The sequence below is a fragment of the Chelmon rostratus genome, chromosome 12 (assembly GCF_017976325.1).
Source record: "Chelmon rostratus isolate fCheRos1 chromosome 12, fCheRos1.pri, whole genome shotgun sequence".
Taxonomy (NCBI): Eukaryota; Metazoa; Chordata; class Actinopteri; order Chaetodontiformes; family Chaetodontidae; genus Chelmon; species Chelmon rostratus.
Window position 1 is genome coordinate 321,440 of NC_055669.1, and position 22,436 is coordinate 343,875.

The following is a 22,436-nucleotide window of genomic DNA, read 5'->3' on the forward strand; positions in this document are numbered from 1 at the left end:
AGGGCCCTATAAAAAGGCAACAGGTGAGTGTACCTGTCTTCAAAAAAAATGGAAGGCGACATTGCAGTAAGAGGGAGAAACATCATTGGTCACAGAGCTATGGAAAGTGTATGACCGAAATCCACAAACTCTTTTACCTCACGAGGGAGTTTACAGCCATACTGTTTGTGGCTGTTTACATCCCTCCAAGCTCCAATGAAAACAACAGGAGCGAGGCATTGAATGAACTGTACCAACACGTCAGTGAGCAGCAGACTGCCCACCCAGATGCCTTCCTCATCCTGGCTGGGGATTTCAACCATGCAGACCCAAAGAGGATGTTTCCGAAGCTATACAAACACATAGACTTTCCAACACGTGGACATAACACACTGGACCAGGTTTACACCCCCCAGAGAGGAGCTTACAGGGCCCTTCCCCTCCCCCACCTCGGCGCCTCTGACCACATCACTGTTATGCTAATGCCAGCATACAGACCACTGGTTAAAGTTACCAAACCAGTTCTGAAAGAGATGCGAGTGTGGCCTGAAGGGTCTTTGGAGGAACTTCAGGACTGTTTAACACCACAAACTGGGACGTGTTTAAACAGGGTGCCACCGACAACAACATCACCGACCTCCAGGAGTACACAGACGTCGTCACTGCTTACATCACCAAATGCATCGATGATGTAACAGTAACAGAGACCATCACTGTCTGGGCCAATCAAAAGCCATGGCTGACAGGAGAGGTCCACAGGCTGCTGAAGGCCCGTAACACGGCCTTTAGAGAAGGAGACGAGGAGGGCCTGAGGACAGCCAGAGCCAACCTGTCACGCGGCATCAGAGAGGCCAAGAAGGTGTACTCCAGGAGGATAGCTCATCGCTTCAGCGACAGCAGGGATACGCAGAGCCTGTGGCGAGGGATACAGACCATCACGGACTACAAACCCCCACGCAGACCTGTGACAGCTCCACCTCCCTGCTAAATGAGCTAAATGACTTCTTTGCTCGCTTCGAAGCACGCAATAGCACACCGGCACAAAAATCCCCATCCCCTCCCGGCGAACAGGTGCTGTCGCTGTCCCCTGACAGTGTGAGGAGGACACTCAGCAGGATCAACGCTCGCAAAGCTTCTGGTCCTGACAACATTCCTGGTAGCGTGCTGAGGGACTGTGCCGGAGAGCTCACTGATGTCTTCACAGACATCTTCAACATCTCGCTGAGCCAAGCTGTTGTCCCCACATGCTTCAAAACCACCACCATCATCCCTGTCCAGAAGAAGTCGTCGCCCTCCTGTTTCAACGACTACCGTCAGGTAGCACTCACCCCCATCCTCATGAAGTGCTTCGAACGGCTAGTGTTGAGACACATCAAGACTGTCCTCCCACCCTCCCTGGACCCCTTCCAGTTTGCTTATCGGCCCAACCGCTCGACCGATGACGCCATCTCCACTGCCCTCCACTCAGCCCTCACACATCTGGACAAAAAAGACTCTTACGTCAGAATGCTGTTCATAGACTTCAGCTCAGCATTCAACACAATCATCCCACAACAGCTCATCACAAAACTGGACCAGCTGGGATTAAACACCTCTCTGTGCAACTGGCTGCTGGACTTCCTGACTGGGAGACCTCAGGCAGTTCGGGTCGGCAGGAACACATCCAGCACCACCACACTGAACACGGGGGCCCCCCAAGGATGTGTGCTGAGCCCCCTCCTCTTCACTCTGCTGACCCACGACTGCACACCGTCCCACAGCTCCAACCTCCTCGTCAAGTTCGCCGATGACACAACTGTGGTGGGTCTCATCAGTAACGACGACGAGGCGGACTACAGGAGCGAGGTGAGTCGCCTGGCCTCGTGGTGTGAACACAACAATGTCTCTCTGAATGTGGAGAAGACGAAGGAGATTGTTGTGGACTTCAGGAGAAGACGCCCCCAGTATCCCCTTACCATCAATGGTACTACGGTGGAGAGGGTAAGCAGCACCAAATTCCTGGGTGTGCACGTCACTGAGGACTTCTCCTGGACCACCAACACCACATCGCTGGCCAAGAAAGCGAACCAGCGCCTCTACTTCCTCCGCAAACTGAGGAAAGCTAGAGCCCCGGCCCCCATCATGCACACCTTCTACAGAGGCACCATCCAGAGCATCCTGACCAGCAGCATCACCGTGTGGTATGGCGCCTGCTCCACGTCCTGCAGGAAGAGCCTCCAGCGCATCGTGAGAGCAGCTGAGAAGATCATCGGTGCTTCTCTCCCCTCCCTCCACGACCTCTACACCTCCGCTGTCAGGATGCTGAACTCTCTCCCTGCCTGCCCTCCCCCTCCTCCGCACAAACACTCAACCTGGACTATAACTCCCTGCTGCCCCCCCCCCCCCCCCCCAACACACACCCACACACACACACACACACACACACCCTGCACCCTGCTGCATTTAATCTAATGTTACAGAAAAAAATCCCTAAAATATGTGTATTTTCAATTCCCAGTGTAAACCACAGTGTATGTTGTTGAAATAATTTAAAATGATAAATATATCTTGGGTACAGTAGCATGTGGACCAGTATTTCATCTAATAAAATATATTACTATGACATTACTTTGATAATTACAGCATGAAACGGTGATACAGGAAAATATGTGTTAGACTTACGGTGTGAAAAGGGTTGTTGCAGCCGCTGCAGAACTGGTAACGACACTGTGAGCAGCAGAAATGCATGCAGCCTCCTTTAGACAGTGCATACTGAAAGCGACAGTTAGGACAGGCTGGAGGGAGGAGGAGAGGAGGAGTAACAGGCAGGATGTGAATGGTAAGAAAAAGGAAGAAGAAAAACAAAGTGAGGAGAGAGGCCGTGTCTGTACGTGATTGAACAGTGAGCATAGATGACTTATTCACTGAATTAATGTCTCATATCACTGACTCATATAGGTGACTAGACAGAGAGACCGATATTGGGAATTTTGCCAGGACAGGGAATGCTCTACTCTTTGCAAAAAGTGCCATGGGATCTTTAATGACCACAGTTAGTCAAGACCTTGGTTTAACATCTCAGCCAGAGGAAGGCACATCCTGCAGCACAGCACTGCATTGGGGGCATTAGGATTTTTAAAAACATTTTTTATTAGGACTGCTCCCTACTGGCCCACCAACATTATTTGCAACAGCAACTTAGTTTTTTCTCATGGTGTCTTATCCAAGTACTCGCCAAAGCCACAGGCATTCAGCAGAAACAGGGTACATGGTGGTATGGTTGCTGACTAAAAAACTGCAGGCATGACAATCAAATTCAACTCGTCTCTCAACTCTTCTGCCCATTAGAACATTTTTGCATGTAATAACTCTGAGTATGACAGTCTTCTGTTTGGAGCTCTTTAAGATCCCTGATGTTGTCGTTCTCTACACTTGCAGCTTAGTGACACTGGTGGGTATCAGTATAACGCATCAATTTTGACAGGGTTGGTTTAAGAATTTTCAGTGTGGGGAAAGTGTAGCGTACAAAGATTACAAATCTATCATTTGTGCACACGTATGAACCACGTATACCTTTAACAAATACTGCTAGAAAAGAAATCTCTCCCTCTCTCTCTCTGTGTGTGTGTGTGTGTGTGTGTGTGTGTGTGTGTGTGTGTGTGTGTGTGTGTGTGTGTGCTTACTGATTCCATTGTCTCTAAGGTATCCAGCCAGGCCCTGTCTCTGATACTCTGGATCATTCTCTCTCTTCCATGACTGGAACTGTTCACAGGACAGGCCAGCATGCTGAGACTCCCACTGCAGAGACAAGGGCAAAATATGCATATACTGTATGTTCCACTGGTAACCACCTGTCCATTCCATGATGAAATCAATGCTCCAAGGGGATGAAAGGGAACAAAAGGGAACTAATTTTAAGTTTATTTTTGGTCATATTTTTGTGTTGAAACAACTTTAGATTTTTACTTTTATAGAGCAATGTAGAGCTCTGTCAATGATGATAGCATTACTGAATGCGCACAGATGCAAATGCATGTCTTTATATCTGAATGTCAGAAGGATACTAATGTATAGGACAAAAAGTAACTCCGACTTTGGTAATCTGTTATTAAAATGACCAAAATAAGTCAGATTAATGGCCACTAAGGCATATTTGAGATATGATGAAAAGAAAAACTGTCAAGAACAAGGCTGAAATTATATCTCAGATAAGTGTATAATTTGTAATGTAATATAATATTTATGAATAATATTGCAACAGTTACTCTCATGTGAATCTATTGCTGCTAAAATAACAAACTCAGGATCCCATTCTGCAGAAGAAGGCTTTTGTTTCTGAGGTATATGGTCAGATCAAGTATGATCAGGAGTAAACTGATGTCTGGAATGGAGACCACTTTTAATTGTGGTATTTGAGGCCACTAGGGTCAGATAAGGAAAAGATAAACCAGAGGTAGTAATGTTTAGGGGGCTATTAGGACTATTAACTTTAGATTTAGACATAGATTGTCACAAAGGAGAACATTCCTCAGTGGGACAATGCATTGTCTATATATAGACAATGCCCATGATCCAGTCTGTAAGATGGGAAAGGTATGGGTGGAATTAGATAAACAGTCATGCTACATATTGTGTTGTCTGGATGTTAAGGGCAGAGTCTTCTGATCTGACCGTGAAGCTCTCTCAGATGGCCGGCATCAGATCTGATACTGCTTGTTAACAAAGGTCTCGTCAACTCAAGCTTGTATCAGCGGAGTTCTTCCTACATCATCATCACACCACTGCTCAGCAGGACCTGGCTGATAAACCTTAATTCTCTTACGAAAATTCTCATGCCATCATTGATAGTGGCATTTTGATTATGCAAGTTCTGCTTTGCAAACTGGTTTGAACTTTGAACAAACTGCAGATGATGTAAAACTGTATTATTTGGTATTTACTAAAAGTGTCCCATCACACTCAAGTTGGTTGTGATGAATTAAGTAGGGTGGGACTGCTGCCAGTATAGTTCAGATAGACATTGCAAAAAATATGCACATCTTATCTTAAAAGAATGCAGAATAACTAGTCCACACATTTGTTACTTCTAGGCTGGATTATTGCAAGTCCTTACTATCAGGCTGCCTCAATTTGTTGCTAAATACTCTGCAGCTGATCCAGAATGATGTGACAAAAATTAGGAAAAGAGGTCCAGAATAGAATTTCAAAATCCTTCTCCTCACCCACAAAGCCCTAACTGGTCAGGCAGGTCTCAGACTGTCTCAGTCCACGGGGCAGACACCATCTCTAGATTTAAGAGTAGACTAGTAAACTTTCATTTTTGATGAAGTTTACAGTTGCACAGTTAGATATACTATGTTATGCTGTCATTGTTACTGCCATTGCATTTCTGTACACCCACCCGTCCAACTCTCTCTTCCTCTCTCTCTCCTTCTCCCTATTTCTCTCTAACCCAAATGGGCGAGGCAGATGACTACCCACCGAGGGCCTGGCTCTGCCACATTCTGTATTAACCTGCTCATTACATCATTGGGAACTCAACATTGGGGGTAAAGGATACTTCGACATGCAGTCTGCTGAGGCCAGGGATCGAACCACCACCAGCTCTACCTCCTGAGCCATAGCCACTTACAAATGTAACTAACATACTCATTTTAACTGAAACCACAATCTTTTCCTAAACCTAACCAAACTGCGACCATTTCATTGCTAATCACATGTTGTTACCATGATGATGGTCACATGACTATGATGATGAAGGCCACCTGACTATTGTTACCATCATGATGAAGGTCACCTGACCTCATCCTTCCCTGCATGTCCACAACTCATAACATGTGAAATAATTCTCAGCAAGCTTTATTTTTTAAGTCTAACCACACGCTGCATATTTGTGTAAATGCTCCAAGCAGATGCAGCTTCTTCTATATATTTTGTCCACATTGTTGCAATTTTCACAAATAAAGCATATATGTTTTACAGTGGCAGTTACTGTGGTTTAAGTTTTAAGTTTTCGGATATTGCTATCTTTTTTTTTGTTTGTAATTGGTTGCCAAAATTTTAAAGATGTGGCACAAGTGTGTAGTATTTCTTACAATTCTACCTCTATAGGGGAGGTAAAAAAATAACATGATAATTCTGCAATTCTGTGGTCTGTTAGAAAATGAAAGTTTGTACACAAGTTCTCCATGAGCAGGTTCATGACATTTTGAAGCAGGGTACCAACAGCCCCACCTTGTGACCCTTCAAAGACTTGCTTCTAGACTAGACCGCTAGACTTATTGCTGGTACAAATAGAATTGAACACATCACTCTGGTTTTAGCTGCACTTCACTGGCTACTTTAGAATTTATTTTTAAGATTTTATTATTAATTTATTATTAATCTGCCATTCAGGCAAATTAATAATAATCTAATAATCTAATCTAATAATAATCTTCAACCAGTGGTGCCTGTGGAAAGCACTCAGCATCATCAAGGACCCAGCACACAGACTGTGCTCCTTGTTACTGTCTGGTAGATCATACAGAAGCATGGCTGTGCACACCACCAGACTCAAGGACCATTTCTACCACCACTTGTAACTTTTACTCATCTTAATATATGTTTATAGTGTTAAATATTTCTTAATACTTACATTTATTTTTTATTTCTATATTTTTAATATTTCCTGTTGTTTATCTATCTTATGACTAGTGCTCTCTTTGCTGAGCTTAGCTGTTCCCTCCTCCAACACATTTCATTGTAGAGTTGATCCTCTGTTAACCTAAATATGACCAACAGAACTGAAACTGAACAAATATTATAGAGAGGCAATAATTTTGTTTATGGGTCAGTATTTTTTTTTCTTTGTTGTTGTGTAGGTTCTGGCTGAAAAAAGGCAGAAAATTAACCTGTCACCAGAGTACAGTGTCCAAGCAATGAAGTAACATGTTGTCGTCATAGGACCTTTGAGATTTCAAGTAAAAGAAAAGGTGTAAAACATATCACACTTTTCACAATCCCCTCAGCTGTATAATATCTTCAAATAGTTTATAAATAGAGAGTAGTAGCACACCGTATTTATTGTACACACTAATCACAAGAAGCAACAGCAGAAGATGCAGAAATCAAATGTCTTTTCTTCAGGAAATGTAAATATTTTAGTTATTATTGCTAACATGACCAAGGAGCACCACCGATCAAGTTTCTGTATTTGGGAGTGAGAACGTGTTACAGTGACATATGTGTGGGCTGTTGCCAAGGCTGAATTCGGTGCACCAGAGGGTTTTACCCCATTGCCCAGCAAGGAATGTTGAAATGTTACCTGTGATACAGGCCTCTGGCCTGACCCAGTACAAAGATGTGAATAAATCCCTCATCTGTATTATTATATTGCTTGCAAGACTTACTGTATATAATATGTTCTGTACTGAGTTATGAATTTACACACGTGGACAAAGAAAAACCCACAATGGTCACAGAAATAATTTTGAATCTGACAAAAGTAATAATAAATAAAAATTCTATTAAAATTAAACAATGAAAATCAGACAATGCTTTTGCACCTTGATTCAACAGAATTATTTTAAAAACTAAACTCATGAAACAGGGCTGGACAAAAATGATGGTACCCCTAGAAAAGACTGAAAATAATGTGACCGCAGGGACATGTTCAATCAAGGTGTGTCCTCTAATTAGCATCACAGGTGTCTACAAACTTGTAATCAGTCAGTCTGCCTATTTATAGGGTTACAAGTTGTCACTTTGCTGTTTGGTGACATGGTGTGTACCACACTAAACATGGACCAGAGGACGGGAAGGAGAGAGCTGTCTCAGGAGATTAGAGAGAAAATTATAGACAAGTGTGTTAAAGGTAAAGGCTATAAGACCATCTCCAAGCAGCTTGATGTTCCTGTGACTACAGTTGCACATATTATTCAGAAATTTAAGATCCATGGGACTATAGCCAACTTCCCTGGAGGAGGAAAATTGATGACAAGTCGAAGAGACAGATAATAGAAATGGTAACAAAAGAGCCAAGAAGATCTAAAGACATTGAAGGTGAACTCCAAAGTCAAGGTACATCAGTGTCAGATTGCACTCATTGTTTGAGCCAAAGTGGATTTCACGGTAGACGACCAAGGAGGACACCATTGTTGAAAACAAATCATAAAAAGCCAAACTGTAGAAGATGTAGACATCTCATTGACAGTTAGAGAAATCGTTTGATTGCAGTGATCGCCTCAAAAGGTTATGCGACAAAATATTAAGTTAAGGGCACCATTTTTGTCAATGTTTCATTAGTTTATAAAATAATTCTGTTAAACCAGAGTTCAAAAGCAATGTCTGATTTTCATCATTATTACTTTTGTCAGATTCAAATTATTTCTGTGACCATTGTGGGTTTTTCTTTCATTAACCGAGGGGGTACAATTTTGTCCACATGTCTGTCTGTTTATTTATTTATTATTTTATGTACTTTAATAATCCCAAACTGGGAAATTACTCTCTGCATTCAACCCATCACTGGTTCACTGAAACACACACACATGCAACATGCAGTGAAACACACAGGAGCAGAGGGCTGCATTCAAGCGCCCGGGGAGCATATAGGGGGGTTAAGTGCCTTGCTCAAGGGCAAGGCGGCTGGCTAATAGAGGGGGAGAGGATACTCTACCACACCCATTGGACTGGTCCAATGTAGTATGTAATGTCTTGGCAAATCTGCTGATCTGTTTTGTTCACTGGTGTTTGGTCTTGTCATACACTTCCTGTTTTAGTTTGTGCACACTCTCCTCTTGTTTCAGACCCTGACTTCCTTCCTGTCTGATTGTCTGCCCCACCCTGATTGTTTCCACCTGTTCATTGTTACCTCATGTGTATATATAGTCTGCGTCTCCCCTTGTCCTGTGCCAGATTGTCTTGTGTCCCTTGTCCAAGCAAAGCCTAGCTCTGTATTATATCCCTGTCTACCCGTGAGTGTTAGTTGATTCAAGTTTCTAGTTTGCACATTTTTGGAATCCTTGCGCCTTTTGTTCTCGTCTATTGTAATCAAGTCTTTTTGTTGTACTTTGAATTACCGAGCGCCTTTTGTTTGTTACTTTGTGAACTTCAGTCCTGTTTTTGCCTGATCCTTGTATCTGTGTTTTTTGTTAATAAATACTGCCTCGTGTTTTTGAACCTTGCCCGGGTGAACCGAGTTCCTGCATTTGAGCCCTGAAAATCCGCAAGCCCAACCGGCCCTGATACAGCCTGTAAAATAACAGTAAAATACTGGCAGCAGGGACGACAGTATTTTACTGTCATTTATTTTAACAGTATAGTACTGTATTTTGAATTACAGTATATTACCATAGGATAACAATGGCTGGTGTGGTAATTTTACAGCACATCTACTGTTTTTTATATTAAAAGTGTACTACTGTATTTTGGCCGGTACCGGTCCGTGGATCAATTTGTACCGGGCCGCACAATAAATAATTAATTATTTCCGTTTTATTTATTATCTGAGTCTGAACGATGTTTTATTTTGAAAAATCTTTTATTTTGAAAAATGACCGGATTCTCTCGGTTACATCTCGGTCACTTGAGTGTTCAAATTTACCCCACAAGCTAGCAAAATGCGTAAAAAATAAAATAAAATAATAAAAAAAAAACAGACGGAAAGTTTCTTTGCGAAGGCTAAAAGGCCCAGTGAAGAGACAGAAGAAGTCCAAGAAAAAGAAAACTTTTAACAGACATCACCAGCAGTCCTGCTTGAATTATGGATTTGTCGCGACAGGTGATTCCCACACACCGGCGACAGGTGATTCCCACACACCGGCGACAGGTGATTCCCACACACCGGCGACCGGCTTTCTAATGAGGCAATGAAGCCTCACAACTGCTTCACCTGGGGTCCGTTTCACAAAGCAGGTTTAACAAACTCTGAGTGTAACCCTGAACTCTGAGTTGATCTACTCTGAGATAGGAAACTCTGAGTTTTCGATTCCACAACAGCAGATTTGAGTTAGTTTGATAAACTCAGAGTAGGTTCACCTCGAGTTAAGCGCGTGCACCCCAACTTTAAAAAGACAGCATCAATCGAACCCCGATTTGAGGAGTCACCATGGCAACGGGGAAGCGGAAGGCTGCCTACTTCACGCCACTGGAAATTAGACATTTTAATGCGCTCATACTGCGAATATGAACACGTTTTTAGACGGAAGTACAACACCGCTGCAGCTGCGAAGGAGAGGGAGACGGCGTGGGAGATTGCTGCTCGGGTCAATGCGTGAGTATAAATGTAGTCCTTTGAAATCACAATAATATTACAGGGCAAAACTGCTTGAATGGTTGCCTATTGATTTATTTCATTTAGGTGCAATCGGGGGAGAAGCGCACTTGGCAGCAGCTTAAAATGAAATATAAAAACATGGTTCAAACAGGTAAGACCTCTGCATGATCTCATGGAGGTAGCTACCTCATTTTGATCATGTTTTACATTGTAAAGTAAATATTAAGTGGCTCCCCTTCATTGTAAAATTGGTTATATTTTTGTTTTGTTTTGTTTTTTGTTAACGAATGAAATAAAATTTAAAAATGAAAAAAAGTCTTCTCATCTATATCATGTTATGTTAAATAATTAAGCCTATATTTAAACTAACACAGACTTTTACCCAGCTAACAGGAAGAAGGCAGATGCACGAAGAACGGGTGGTGGCCTAAAAACTGTCTGGAAAAGCAATAACATCGTGGTCTGACAACTATCTCCCGACGAATATTTAATTCTATGCGCAGTATCGCATCACCTTCATCCAAAAGACGTTAACACCCTAACCCTAACCCGAAAAAAGTCACCACCTACTGTGCCTAATGGACTGACTGATATTTTTAGTGATTTTTTTTAATAACGTCTGCCGACTGAATGAATGAATGAGGAAATGAAATACGGTGTGGTTGAAAGAGGGCGGAGACACAGAGAAACTCGAGGTTCCTTGAGTAAAACCTGGTCCCGACCAGGTTAGGTTCATAGAGTTTAACTTACCTCTGTCTGTGAAACAGGCTTGAGTTACCTCTCTTTCTCTGGTTTGACTTACCTTCCTATGTGAAACGGAAAACTCAGAGTTTCCCTCATTTCAGGGTTAACATACTCAGAGTTTTCAGTAAACCTGCTTTGTGAAACGGACCTCTGGAGACCAAGCACCCTGGATTAAAAGATAGTGTTGTTGGCGCAATGTTACAAGGAAGCTGCAAATAAAGTTGCATAGAGTACACAGTGGAATTACGTTTATAATTATATTTACAATATACACAATCTCTGTACACCCCCTCCCCTCCCGGGCTGAATAAAAATCAGATCAGACCTTTCAGTAATAAGTTTGAGAGCCCCAGGTATAAAACACAAAAGAATATATATTCCATAACATTGCTACTTTAATACAAACCCCCAGCAGACTTTGTAATACTAATCACATTTGGAACATTTGTATTACAAAAAGAAAAGGTGTTCCATTACGAAACTGTACATAGTAACAAAATTCTTAATGACAGGCTTTACTAGTAGCATAACTAGCATAACTTCAGACAGTGCATTAAAATAGCATCAAGAACAGTGTAACATTGAATTAAAATGGCATATCAGTGTAACACAACAGTCGAGCTTTTAAACAAGTCTTTTGCACATGTAGATGTGAACAATAAAAGTGAAAGTGGAGAAAGGGAAGAGAAGGAGGAAGACAGAGTGAACAGTGAAAGTACTGACTGCAGCATTTGGCTGGTATCCTCCATCACCGATGACAAGTGCCTGTAAAACAAACAAACAAAAATTTAGCAACACAACGTCACTGGTAAAATATAAAAATGTGAACAGACTAATGGAGGGAGGTACCGGTACGTGATGTACTGTTAACAGGCTGGCCTATATTTGTAAGAACTCTTAAATGAAATGAAATGAGTAAGTGATAAGATGCTAACACACCTTACAAAGGTCAGAAACAACACCACATTGCTAACGTTAGCTAACTGAGTTCAAACTTGCTAAGTTACAGAGCTTGCTTTGCTAATTTTAGCAGCCTGACCAGGTGAAACAGACCTAATGAAATAGGCTATTATTTATAATGTGTAATAATCATGCAGACAGAACAATACTGGACACTGACATTTTTAAAAATTACTTTACCTCTTTGGCTGAAGTCCACATGGACTGCTCGGAGAGATGAAGAAACTGCGCTTTCCAAAGTCAGGTTCAATAATATCCTGTCACATGTTGTCACTCCAAAATGACTTGACTAATGTGAAACTAGTGTAGGCTAGTGTGAACTGGTACTAGGGGGGGTGACTCTGGGACGCAGAGTTTACCGCCTAGCCTCCTGGAGGTGTAGTGGGACTAAGTAGGCAAAACACCGTTGAAGGGAGGTTTCCACCTGATGACCCCCAGAGACGTGTTAGGAATCACTGCTCTTTGGCATGTATAGAGGCAGATTAGGGCTCCAAGGTTCTTCACTGAGAATGAATCCTCTTTTTGAGCACAAGTATCTTGTGTTTAAATTAACTGACTAATGTGTAAAGTTTGATTAAAAAAGAAGTGGTATCATCAAAGCAGAAGTCCACAATTATCAGTAAGATGCTGATGGATAGTGACAAGACTTGTGAGGAATGTGGTGCCTATCTCCACCGCTTGACAGAAAATACTGTGTTATACCGCTAAATTAGAGTTTGTTATTCTTAACCAAGCATTAACTGTTAATTTACATGCTGTGGATAAATATTTAACAGTATTTTACAATTATTATAAAAAACAGTAAGATACTGTTGTAAATCCACCGTAAATTTACAGAAATTCGTTACAGTGTACACACACACACACACACACACACATATATTATTGTTTTTAATTAAATATTTTCTTAATAATTAATACATTTTCTGTTCCCGGTTTTGAGAAAAGGGTGGAAGGTTCAATGTGTCTTAGCGATTGTAGAAAACCTTTTGCCACATTTAAAACATTTGTTATGATATAACATTTATGACTGGGGGAGAGGACAAGGCTACAAAAAGGGCGAAAACAATGTGATTTACAAGAAACCAAATACAGAAGGCACATAACAGGAAGAAGAGATCAAGGAAAGAGAAAGAAACAGATAATACCTACGGGCTTTTTACACTGAGCACAGAAACTGTTGCGGCACTGAAAACAGGTGACCTTCAGCTGATCTCCGTCATAGATAAACCCATATGAACACTGAGGAGGATGAGAGGAAAGAAGGAGAGGAAATAGTAGAGGAGAATTATCTAATAAGAATACACTGGAATACACTGGATTATGACTAAGCCATTGGAATACATTACTATCAACATTAGGTTTTGATTTAGCCACACTTAATGTTTAAAAAAATGAAACTTGGACAAGCAGTTATTCTTAAAAGCAAATTTTATTATAATATCTGCTTTACTGAATTGACATATAATATAATTCAATCTCACATTGTCCATACTGATGAGTGTATAGGCATGTGTGTTTATTCTGAAGCCGGTGTCATTTGCACATGATTTAGTGAAGATTAACACAGTAGACTGCTGTGTGTAATGGAACTCTGATGGAACACTTCTCAAATCGAAGGCTGCAGATTTAGCAACATGTGACCTGTTGTCTTGAGATGAATGCAGGGATTTCAGGCTATGAAGAGGAATTTTCATACCAAGCACTTTTGGTATGAAGACAGATGCTCACAACAGAACACAGACAAGAATCAAACAGAATCACTGTTTCTAATCGACAGATCACTGAAGACTGATTTAATAAAGTTCCTGCTTCTACTATTTTAAACAATATTTTTGAATGCCAATTTACACCCTTCTACTGGTTAGAGTGTTAAGTCAAAATAATATAATAGTCAGAGGAGTGACATTGCACCAGAAACAGACATGTTCCTGTGATGTCTAATCTCAGATCAGCTTCTAATACCCAACTTCAAACAAACAAGTAACTTTGCAGCTGCCTCACTGAATGACAGGAAATTTGTTCCTTTCCATCATCTGTGCACCGTGTAGTCTTTGCTGGACACCAAAATGCCACACAAGTGGGCAAAGTGAATTTCAAAGGCAGAAAAATACCAAAAGGTCTGAAGGCTGCTTGTGCTGACACGACCAAAATAGATCCCTTAATGTTATTGAAGCTTCCAGTCTTAAAAATTGTACTTTACAAAATCTGTTCAACATACTTTTTGTTGACAAAGACAGGAGTGACTCATTGTCTACTCACATGACAGCACCAGAGGAACTTGGGGTCCTTGATTAGAGCTTGCTCTGTCAGCTTCTTATGGAACAGCTCATAGACTTCCGACTCCAGACACTCTCGCAGCTGAAGCACATAATACAATAATGCAACCTGAAAATCAATGTCTGAAAGGTAGCAAAACCCCAGTCAGTATAAATATTTTAACATTGTTAGCAGAAGATGGGCTGAGACGTGCAAAAACAAATGAATGATCCTTTATATGTGCACCCCACTAATTTAACAGATGAGGTCATGGTTAGCATTAGGGTTAGCCCTCCTATCTCCTCCATAGGTCTCTTCCATATCTATATGTAGGAATGTATGTGATATTGTTAGGATCAGCTTGCCTCCCCTTTTCCTTGTGCTGTCTGTCTCTCCCTGTGTGTGTGTGGATGTGTCACACAGGTCACAGCGACAAGATTGGCTCTACCTGACCAAATAACAACTAAAATTCAGATTAAATGCAAGATTGTCAAAATCTGTATCACTGTAGCAGTTCGGTCAGAAGCATTTATTCTAGTAAAAAGTTTGGACTAATCATTCCAATGGAATCACTGCTAACAGTGGATTTGTGGCAAGTCTCTGAAATCAGTCTGAAATTTTCCTGTGGAGTTTAATTTAGGTGAACTTGGTGAAAGCTGACTAGTAGCAAACCATCTTGACAGTCCTGACCTGTGGGGGGCACAATGTAGGATGTTCTGATATTAGCTGTATTACACCATCCACTTTTATATAAACTTGAACTGATGGAGAATACATTGAATATTGTTGTGGCCCCTTTCTTGTGCACCAACAGTAGTCCCTATGTAGGGCTTTCAATGAATATTCTGCACTCGAATTTATATTTGAATTGCAAAAAAATCCATACATTGAAAATTAATATTCAAATGTAAAAAGTAGCAGCTGGATTGATAATGTTGATAATGTTGTCAGACACTTGTTATAACTATTTGAGCCTTAGAGTGGCAAAACCAAACACTTTTAGTGGACGTATATTGACATTATTTAGGAACAGAAATTATACTGCAGTGTGTTTCATGGCTGCTAGCTACAGCACTCTCATTCAACACTGAAAAACTGAAAACTGTCTCCATTAGTCACATGGACAAAAAAAACATGGGACAATAGGGTCCATAATCAGACAATATTTGACCGGAATTTCTCCCGTTTGTTTGGGACATTGAAGTCTTCCATGAAAGTGGACATCAGCACCAACTAGAAACTCTACACCTGCTTCACTTGAATTGATTTAAAGTGTAATGTAGGTCAAGCTGAAACAAGCGCATAATTCAGCAACACAGTATAGGACATTTTGTTTTTTTGTAATGTGTAGGTATGTAGATCTTTTAAGAGAAGTTCATGTGGAAATAATAGTAGTAGCATGTCCCTCTTTGTATTGGTTTTCCCTCTTTACACCCCTGTGGATGTAAAATAAATATAAGTAGATATATGTGTTGTTTTTTAAAGGGAGTATTCAAATGTCATTTTAGGACAATTTTGACAGCCCTATTGCTATCTCATCGTGACACTTGTGAGTCCAAGATAAAGCCTCACTCCCTTATTTCTTCCTCAGTACATCTACTTCCCTACCTGGATGTCGAGGGTGGAGAAGTAGCTGTTGAGGTGTTCTGGGTCGTTGATGTCAGGCTCCCAGCAAACTGGACACACCATGTCTCTGATGTGTTTGTCCCTCACAGCAATGGTGAAGTGCTGCTGGAAACAACTACAGCACACTGAACACTGGCACGATGTCAGAGACTGCATCTGAGGGAGGAGAGAAGGCGGAAGAAGAGGAAATTAAGATATGCTCCAACAATGTAAAACTCAAATAAAGATTCATTGTCTCAGTACCTTGTTGTGGGGGAAGACAGAGAGGCAGATGGGACACTCTTTTGCCAGCACTCTCTTTATAAACTCCCTGTCATGGGACTCTCGTACAGCCTGCACTACATCTTCCAGTGAGTAGGGGGCACTGTGCTCCAGAAGCAATGACAACGCCAGCTCACAGCGACCCCAGCTAGGAAGATCGTACACCGCCAGTAACCTCCGACATATACGCTGTAAATGAAGAAAAAAATTACAACGATCCCAGCCTGCTCTTTCCATGACATGAAAAGGCAGGATGAACAACTAATGCTTGGATCAGACTACATGAATCTAACCTAATTTTGAGATGATTTTGTCATGGCTGACCACGTTCATGGCCGATAGTGATTGACAATCAGGCGTTGACGTCCGTTTAGTGTGACATGCTAAATGACAGTGTCTGGGACACCCCATGACAGCCTGATGAAAAGATGTGACATTTCCCATGTCATGTTCCTGAGCATTGACCAATCAGATGCTCCCTTCAGAGCACAGTCAGGTAATCATAGTGAAGAGGAGGAGGAGGGATGCTGAGGTTGCTGCTACCAAGTGATACAACAAAAGACAGAAAGGGGTACTGTTGCCACAGCTCAACAAACTTTTCCTATTTCTATGTTTCCTCAATTGTGGGAATATGCTTATCATTACTAATTCCAGATCTAACATTAAGGTGTTTGATGCAAGCAACACAGCCAAGACTACTCCTTGTAATAAATACCTATGGAAATAAAATTACTATATGTGAAACTTCTTGTACCTATCGAAATTGTTATTCAGATGCTACCCAGTAGATGTATAAATAATGACCGAATGGGTAGAAGTTTACTGCTCCTCTTGCATTTGCTTTTAATGTTATAGGACATCCATATCCGTTTTTCCTTTTTTCTTTTTTTACACGAGTCCGTGAGCATGACACACAACACTTTCAGTTTGATTGACAGTGATCGTGGAAAGAGACGTGCTGTGATCGGTCGGGGTCATAAGACGTAGTCCTGCCAGTCACCCGACCAAAACACAGCAAGAATTTATGGCACTGTGATCGTTATATCTGAAACAGTGACCAATCATCAAAGACAAAAAAAAATCATGTAGTCTGATCCCATCATAAAGAGCATTTATGAATATCTAAACATCACACTGATAATAGAAATAAGATGGCTGAGGATTGAAATTTTATAGTGTCCTCACACTGACCTGATGTAAATGCCTGTTCTCACCTGTTTGTCAGGGTGATGGATGTCTACAGGTGGCTCAGGCTTGTCACTCCACATATGCTTGTGGAAGGATTCCAGAAGGGGTCGCTGCAGCAGGGCCAGGGCCCCTCTCACCTCGCCTCCACTCTGCGTCAAAACCTCATGACAGTGAGTCTCATCACTGAAGCCCAATGCACATAGCTCCTTTACCTGAGAGGGTGGTGTGAAGAAAAAATATGCTACCATCTCTACACAAAAGGAAAACTGATGGAATATTATCATGCATCCCTAAACAGGGTACAGAGACGTATTTGTTACCTTGGTGAGTCTATCTCTCAGAGCTTGTCTGGCAGCTCTCTCAGTGTCACCCCCGGCTGTCAGCCAGGCCTGCTTGGCCTCTGCTCTGGACAGCTGGACCATACTGTCTGTCTCTTCAGGGTCTACCTGTTTCCCAGCATCCTCAGCAGGAACTTCACATGATTTGCTCTGTGTTAGAGGAAGGGTTGTCACTAACAGGAAATACTTATGTGACAATGAGAGGAACACAGAGGTGTGATCTAAACAGCCTTTTATTACTATGAGACGCATACTGACTGTGTGCTGTGTTGTGGTCTTGTCAGAAATAGACTTGAGGGAAGATGTTGCCACCAACATCCTGATCTGGTCTAATAGCAGAGGAAGTTCTGTCTTTAACCACTTGCAGGGGAGGATGCTGCTGTCCCCAGTTACTCTCATGATTGTGTACACCTCCTCTGGACTGACTCCTTTCTTCTCCCCATCCTGATAAAGACATAAAGATAAACAGATAAACTAGAATATAGACACTAAATGTAGTCTAGATCCAAGAACAATGACATGGGATGAAGGTGACTTGCTCTAATCAGTTGAATTAGCTTCAGCCCCTCCTCCTTCATCAGCTTCTGCCTCCAGGAGTCCAGATCTTCAGAGGCAGGTTCTTTGGGTTTGGTTGGCAGGGCGGGGACCCGTCTAACAGGAGAGTGAGGGCGAAGCTTCACAGATAGGGGTGCAGGCTCCGGACGAGCCAGGTCACACATCTCACACACAGTAGCAGGAGAGTAGTTCAGATAGGTACAGAACTGACATACCCACTGGTCAGAGAGAGAGAGAGAGAGAGAGAGAGATCATTTACTGTACAAAAGTCAAAACATTATCTTATATCTCTCTGAATGTGAAGAAGACGAAGGAGATTGTTGTAGACTTCAGGAGAAGACGCCCCTAGCATGCCCCTCTTACCATCGATGGTGCAACGGTGGAGAGGGTAAGCAGCACCAAATTCCTGTCAGGCCGGGACTTAGATCAGGACTCAGACGCAGAGATTTTACTCACAGAGATTTATTCAGGCAACCAAGTAACCTCTTTGCTTCGTGCCAAACAAACAGGCTATGAAACTTACACTAGACTCAGTACAGGGAATCACTAACAAGAAATATATAATCTAAATGAGCCTAATAAACAAATCTCTACGGCTATGGAAAAAGAAAACAAAAACACTCCCGAAGGAGAAAGAACACAATGGCTATGAAATATAAAACATAAACGCTCCCGAAGGAGGAAGAAAACAATGGCTATGAAAAGATTAACTGAGCAACAAAATGAATCGAATTAGCAAAACTCCCAAAACAAAATACACTCCTAAAAGAACTGGAGGAATAAGATTCTAACTAACTAAACAATCAAATAGAAAATCACTCTTAATAGAGGAAAACAATTCGGCTAAGCTATAAGTATAAAAAGGAAAACAGAAAACTAGGTTATCAAAGTTACAAACAAAAAACACTCACGAAGAGTAACAAAGGCTTACGAGAATTAACGCTGTGGCAATGGGCAGAATCGACCTTCGGACAAAGACACACTGGCACAAGACAAGGGAGACGCAGACTGTTTAACACATGGAGGGTAATCAGGAACAGGTGGAGACAACAGGTGATCGGGGCAGACACACAGGACACACGAGGATGGGCATTTGCTCTGAAACGAGAGGTTAAGTTAGACCTTCAAAATAAAACAGGAAATGACAAGACGAGACAGACCTCACCACGGTGTGACATGTTGCGCACGCCCAAAAGGCGCTTAACCTTGTAGATGGGACCACCGTCTACCATCTCTGGAGGAAGAGGGGGCGGGGGGGCAGGGACCATGGAGCTTTTCTTGACCGGCTTGACCTGGCTCACGTGGAAGGTGGTATGGACACGGAGGGAACGGGGAAGGCGGAGATGGACTGGAGCAGGACCGATGACTTTGGCAACGGGGAATGGACCGACGAACCGGGGTGCCAATTTCTGGCACCCCGGAGATGGAGGTTCCTGGCAGAGAGCCACACTTTCTGGCCAGGTTGATAGACAGGTGCTGGTTGCCGCTTGTGATCCGCTGCCCTTTTGACCCGGTCACCTTGGCGGATGAGGACCTGTTGGGCAGCAGCCCAGATGAGTCGGCATCTGCGGATCATGGCGTGGGCGGAGGGGACTGAGACCTCGGGTTCCTGATCAGCGAATACTGGGGGATCATAACCAAATACACATTTAAAGGGTGAAAAACGGGTGTGTGTGGGTAATGAATTATGGGCATACTCAACCCAGACCAGGTGGTTGCTCCATGTGGAGGGGTTCTGGGACACCAGGCACCGGAGGCCGAAGCCTCTGATAAACTGCCTATAAAAGTTCACAAATCTGAGGAATTGCTGAACCTTCTTGCGGATATCGGGGGCACTCTTTCAGGGGCTACAATAAAGCCCAGGAAGGAGATGGTTTCGGCATGAAACTCACTTTTCTCTGCTTTAACATACAGCTTATGAGATAACAGATGCTGCAGTACTGCTGTAAGATGCTTCTTGTGAGTCTCTAGGTCAGGAGAGCAGATTAGAATGTCATCAAAGATACACATAAACAAACTGATCTATGAAATCTCTTAATACGTCATTAATCATTGCCTGAAAGACTGCGGGGGCATTGGTGAGTCCGAAAGGCATGACCAGGTATTCATAGTGACCGCTGGGTGTATTGAAACCTGTCTTCCACTCATCTCCCTCTCTGATTCTGACCAGATGATATGTGTTCCATAGATCTAGTTTGGTGAAAATTTTAGCCTGCTGGAGCTGGTCAAAGACGGAAGACATGAGCGGGAGAGGATAGCAGTTCTTTACCGTGATGTTGTTAAGGGGACTGTAGTCAATGCATGGTCTAAGGGACCCGTCTTTTTTAGTCACAAAGAAGAACCCCGCTCCGGCCAGAGACGAGGAGGGGCGTATCAGACCTGCCTTAAGCGATGTCTGGATGTACTCTGTCATGGCGGCTCTCTCGGGTCCGGAGACCGAATACAGACGACCCTTAGGAATGGTTGAACCAGGAATCAGGTCGATGGCGCAGTCATAAGGTCTGTGAGGGGGTAATGACAAGGCTTTAGACTTGCTAAAAACTTCCCTTAAATGGTGGTAACAGGCGGGTACGGTGTTCAAGTTGGTTTCTGGGTCTGTGGTAACATGAAGAGAAACATTGTTAATCGTGGGAACATTATTTTCCTGGAATCAGATGACACTCAACATGATCAGCACAGTCTTTACCCTACCCCATAATTGTCCCCGTTTTCCAGTCTACATGCGGATTATGCTTGCACAACCACGGGTAACCTAAGACCAGAGTCTGTGATGGAGAGTGGAACAAGAAAAAATTCATAGTGTCTTTATGACCCTGGATTTGTGTTTCCAGAGGCTCTGTGGCATGAGTAATCGTAAAAAGTTCCTTGCCGTCAAGAGCCCTAGCCTGAAGTGGAGTAGCCAGAGGCTCAGACTTGAGCCCCAGCTTAGCTGCCAACAGTAGAATAGAACAGTCTTTTAGGAATGCTTTGCACTGAACCGGTTCCCCGGAATATCGTTACGGTGGAGCAAGCTTGGGTCCCGCTCCAGCGATGGGTAGACTCTGAACTGGAGTGGGCGCGGCGGCAGGCTGTGGTGTCACGGAAGTCCTGGCAGGTTGCCGGAGGTGATCGATCAGGTCTCGCACCTGTGACGACAGTTGGCCTAATTGCGACGCCATGGCAGCCTGGAACTCCTCCTGATGGGAGAGATGAGCCTCCTGACCCTGAACCCGCAGCGGTGAGCTGGCCTGTGTCTGCTGAGTCCATACTGGCCAGTGTGTACTGTCAGGCCACTGCTCCTCTGTGTTTCACTGCATGTTGCATGTTGCATGTGTGTGTTTTAAAACAGCGATGGGTGAAATGCAGAGAAGAATTTCCCAGTTTGGGATCAATAAAGTGAATAAAATTAAAATTAAAAATCTTCTTATCTATCATCCCAAAACAAAACATGATGACTTTCTAGAATTTTCCTTTCTGCAGTGTATGCGGGTATTCTGTTCTATTACTTTTGTGGTTAGTTTAGATAAATTTGTTTGCACTATGACATGTAAGATTCTTATACTGTTAATTAGTGTAAAAAAACCCTAATTAATCCAATCCACTCTGATATAAAGAAACAATAAAACAAAGGGGGAATGATGACATTTTACAGGCACTGTATGTAATGTGACTTTGGGAGACAGGCTGTTGTGTCACTGCTCTCACATTCTATTAGGCTTTAAAAAGTATGCTTGTATTGTGTGAGAGTTTCTGAATTCAGAAACACTGTGCCATTTATTCTGAAGACTCTTTATGGATTTTTTGTCTGGGATTGGATTAGAGTATATATAATGAAACTTGTGAAAAAAATCAAGTATTATTAATGTGCTCTTGAATGTTAACTTGATTGGATTAAGACACAAACAATTTGATAACCAAAAAGACCAAAAATCTACAGCCATGCTAGCTGCTTTGTGAGTCTATAATTAGGCACAGTGGTGTTTTAAAATAAATAATAATTAGCATGCTAACATGCTCACAATGACATGTTAACATTCTGATGTTTCATTGGTATTATGGTTACCATGTCCACCAGCTTAGTTGTATGCTAGCATTGTCACACACATAATTATGCTTCTGTCACTTTTTGGGACATTACATAGACTTATGTTCATTTCCTGGAGACTTACCTTAAACATAACCACTATTCACTAACCCTAACACTAATCCTTACACTAACCATAGTTTTAACCTAACCTGACCCTAACCTTAGCTAAAAGATCACTATAAAACTGAATGATCTAAATTATGGGGACTTGCATTTTGTCCCC

General features: G+C 42.3%; 1 protein-coding gene across 1 annotated transcript in view; it reads right to left on the reverse strand.

The window, feature by feature from the left end:
• LOC121614462 (E3 ubiquitin-protein ligase RNF31) overlaps positions 1–22,436 on the reverse strand; it is a 65,402-nt gene that overhangs the window by 12,149 nt on the left and 30,817 nt on the right. The window contains exons 9-18 of the mRNA XM_041948324.1: positions 18,132–18,365; positions 17,851–18,036; positions 17,575–17,742; positions 17,281–17,466; positions 16,049–16,255; positions 15,788–15,961; positions 14,183–14,281; positions 13,073–13,162; positions 3,642–3,756; positions 2,641–2,753 (exon numbers count right to left, since the gene is read on the reverse strand). Coding sequence (XP_041804258.1) covers positions 2,641–2,753; positions 3,642–3,756; positions 13,073–13,162; positions 14,183–14,281; positions 15,788–15,961; positions 16,049–16,255; positions 17,281–17,466; positions 17,575–17,742; positions 17,851–18,036; positions 18,132–18,365 — 1,572 coding nt within the window. The remainder of the gene's footprint in view (positions 1–2,640; positions 2,754–3,641; positions 3,757–13,072; positions 13,163–14,182; positions 14,282–15,787; positions 15,962–16,048; positions 16,256–17,280; positions 17,467–17,574; positions 17,743–17,850; positions 18,037–18,131; positions 18,366–22,436) is intronic.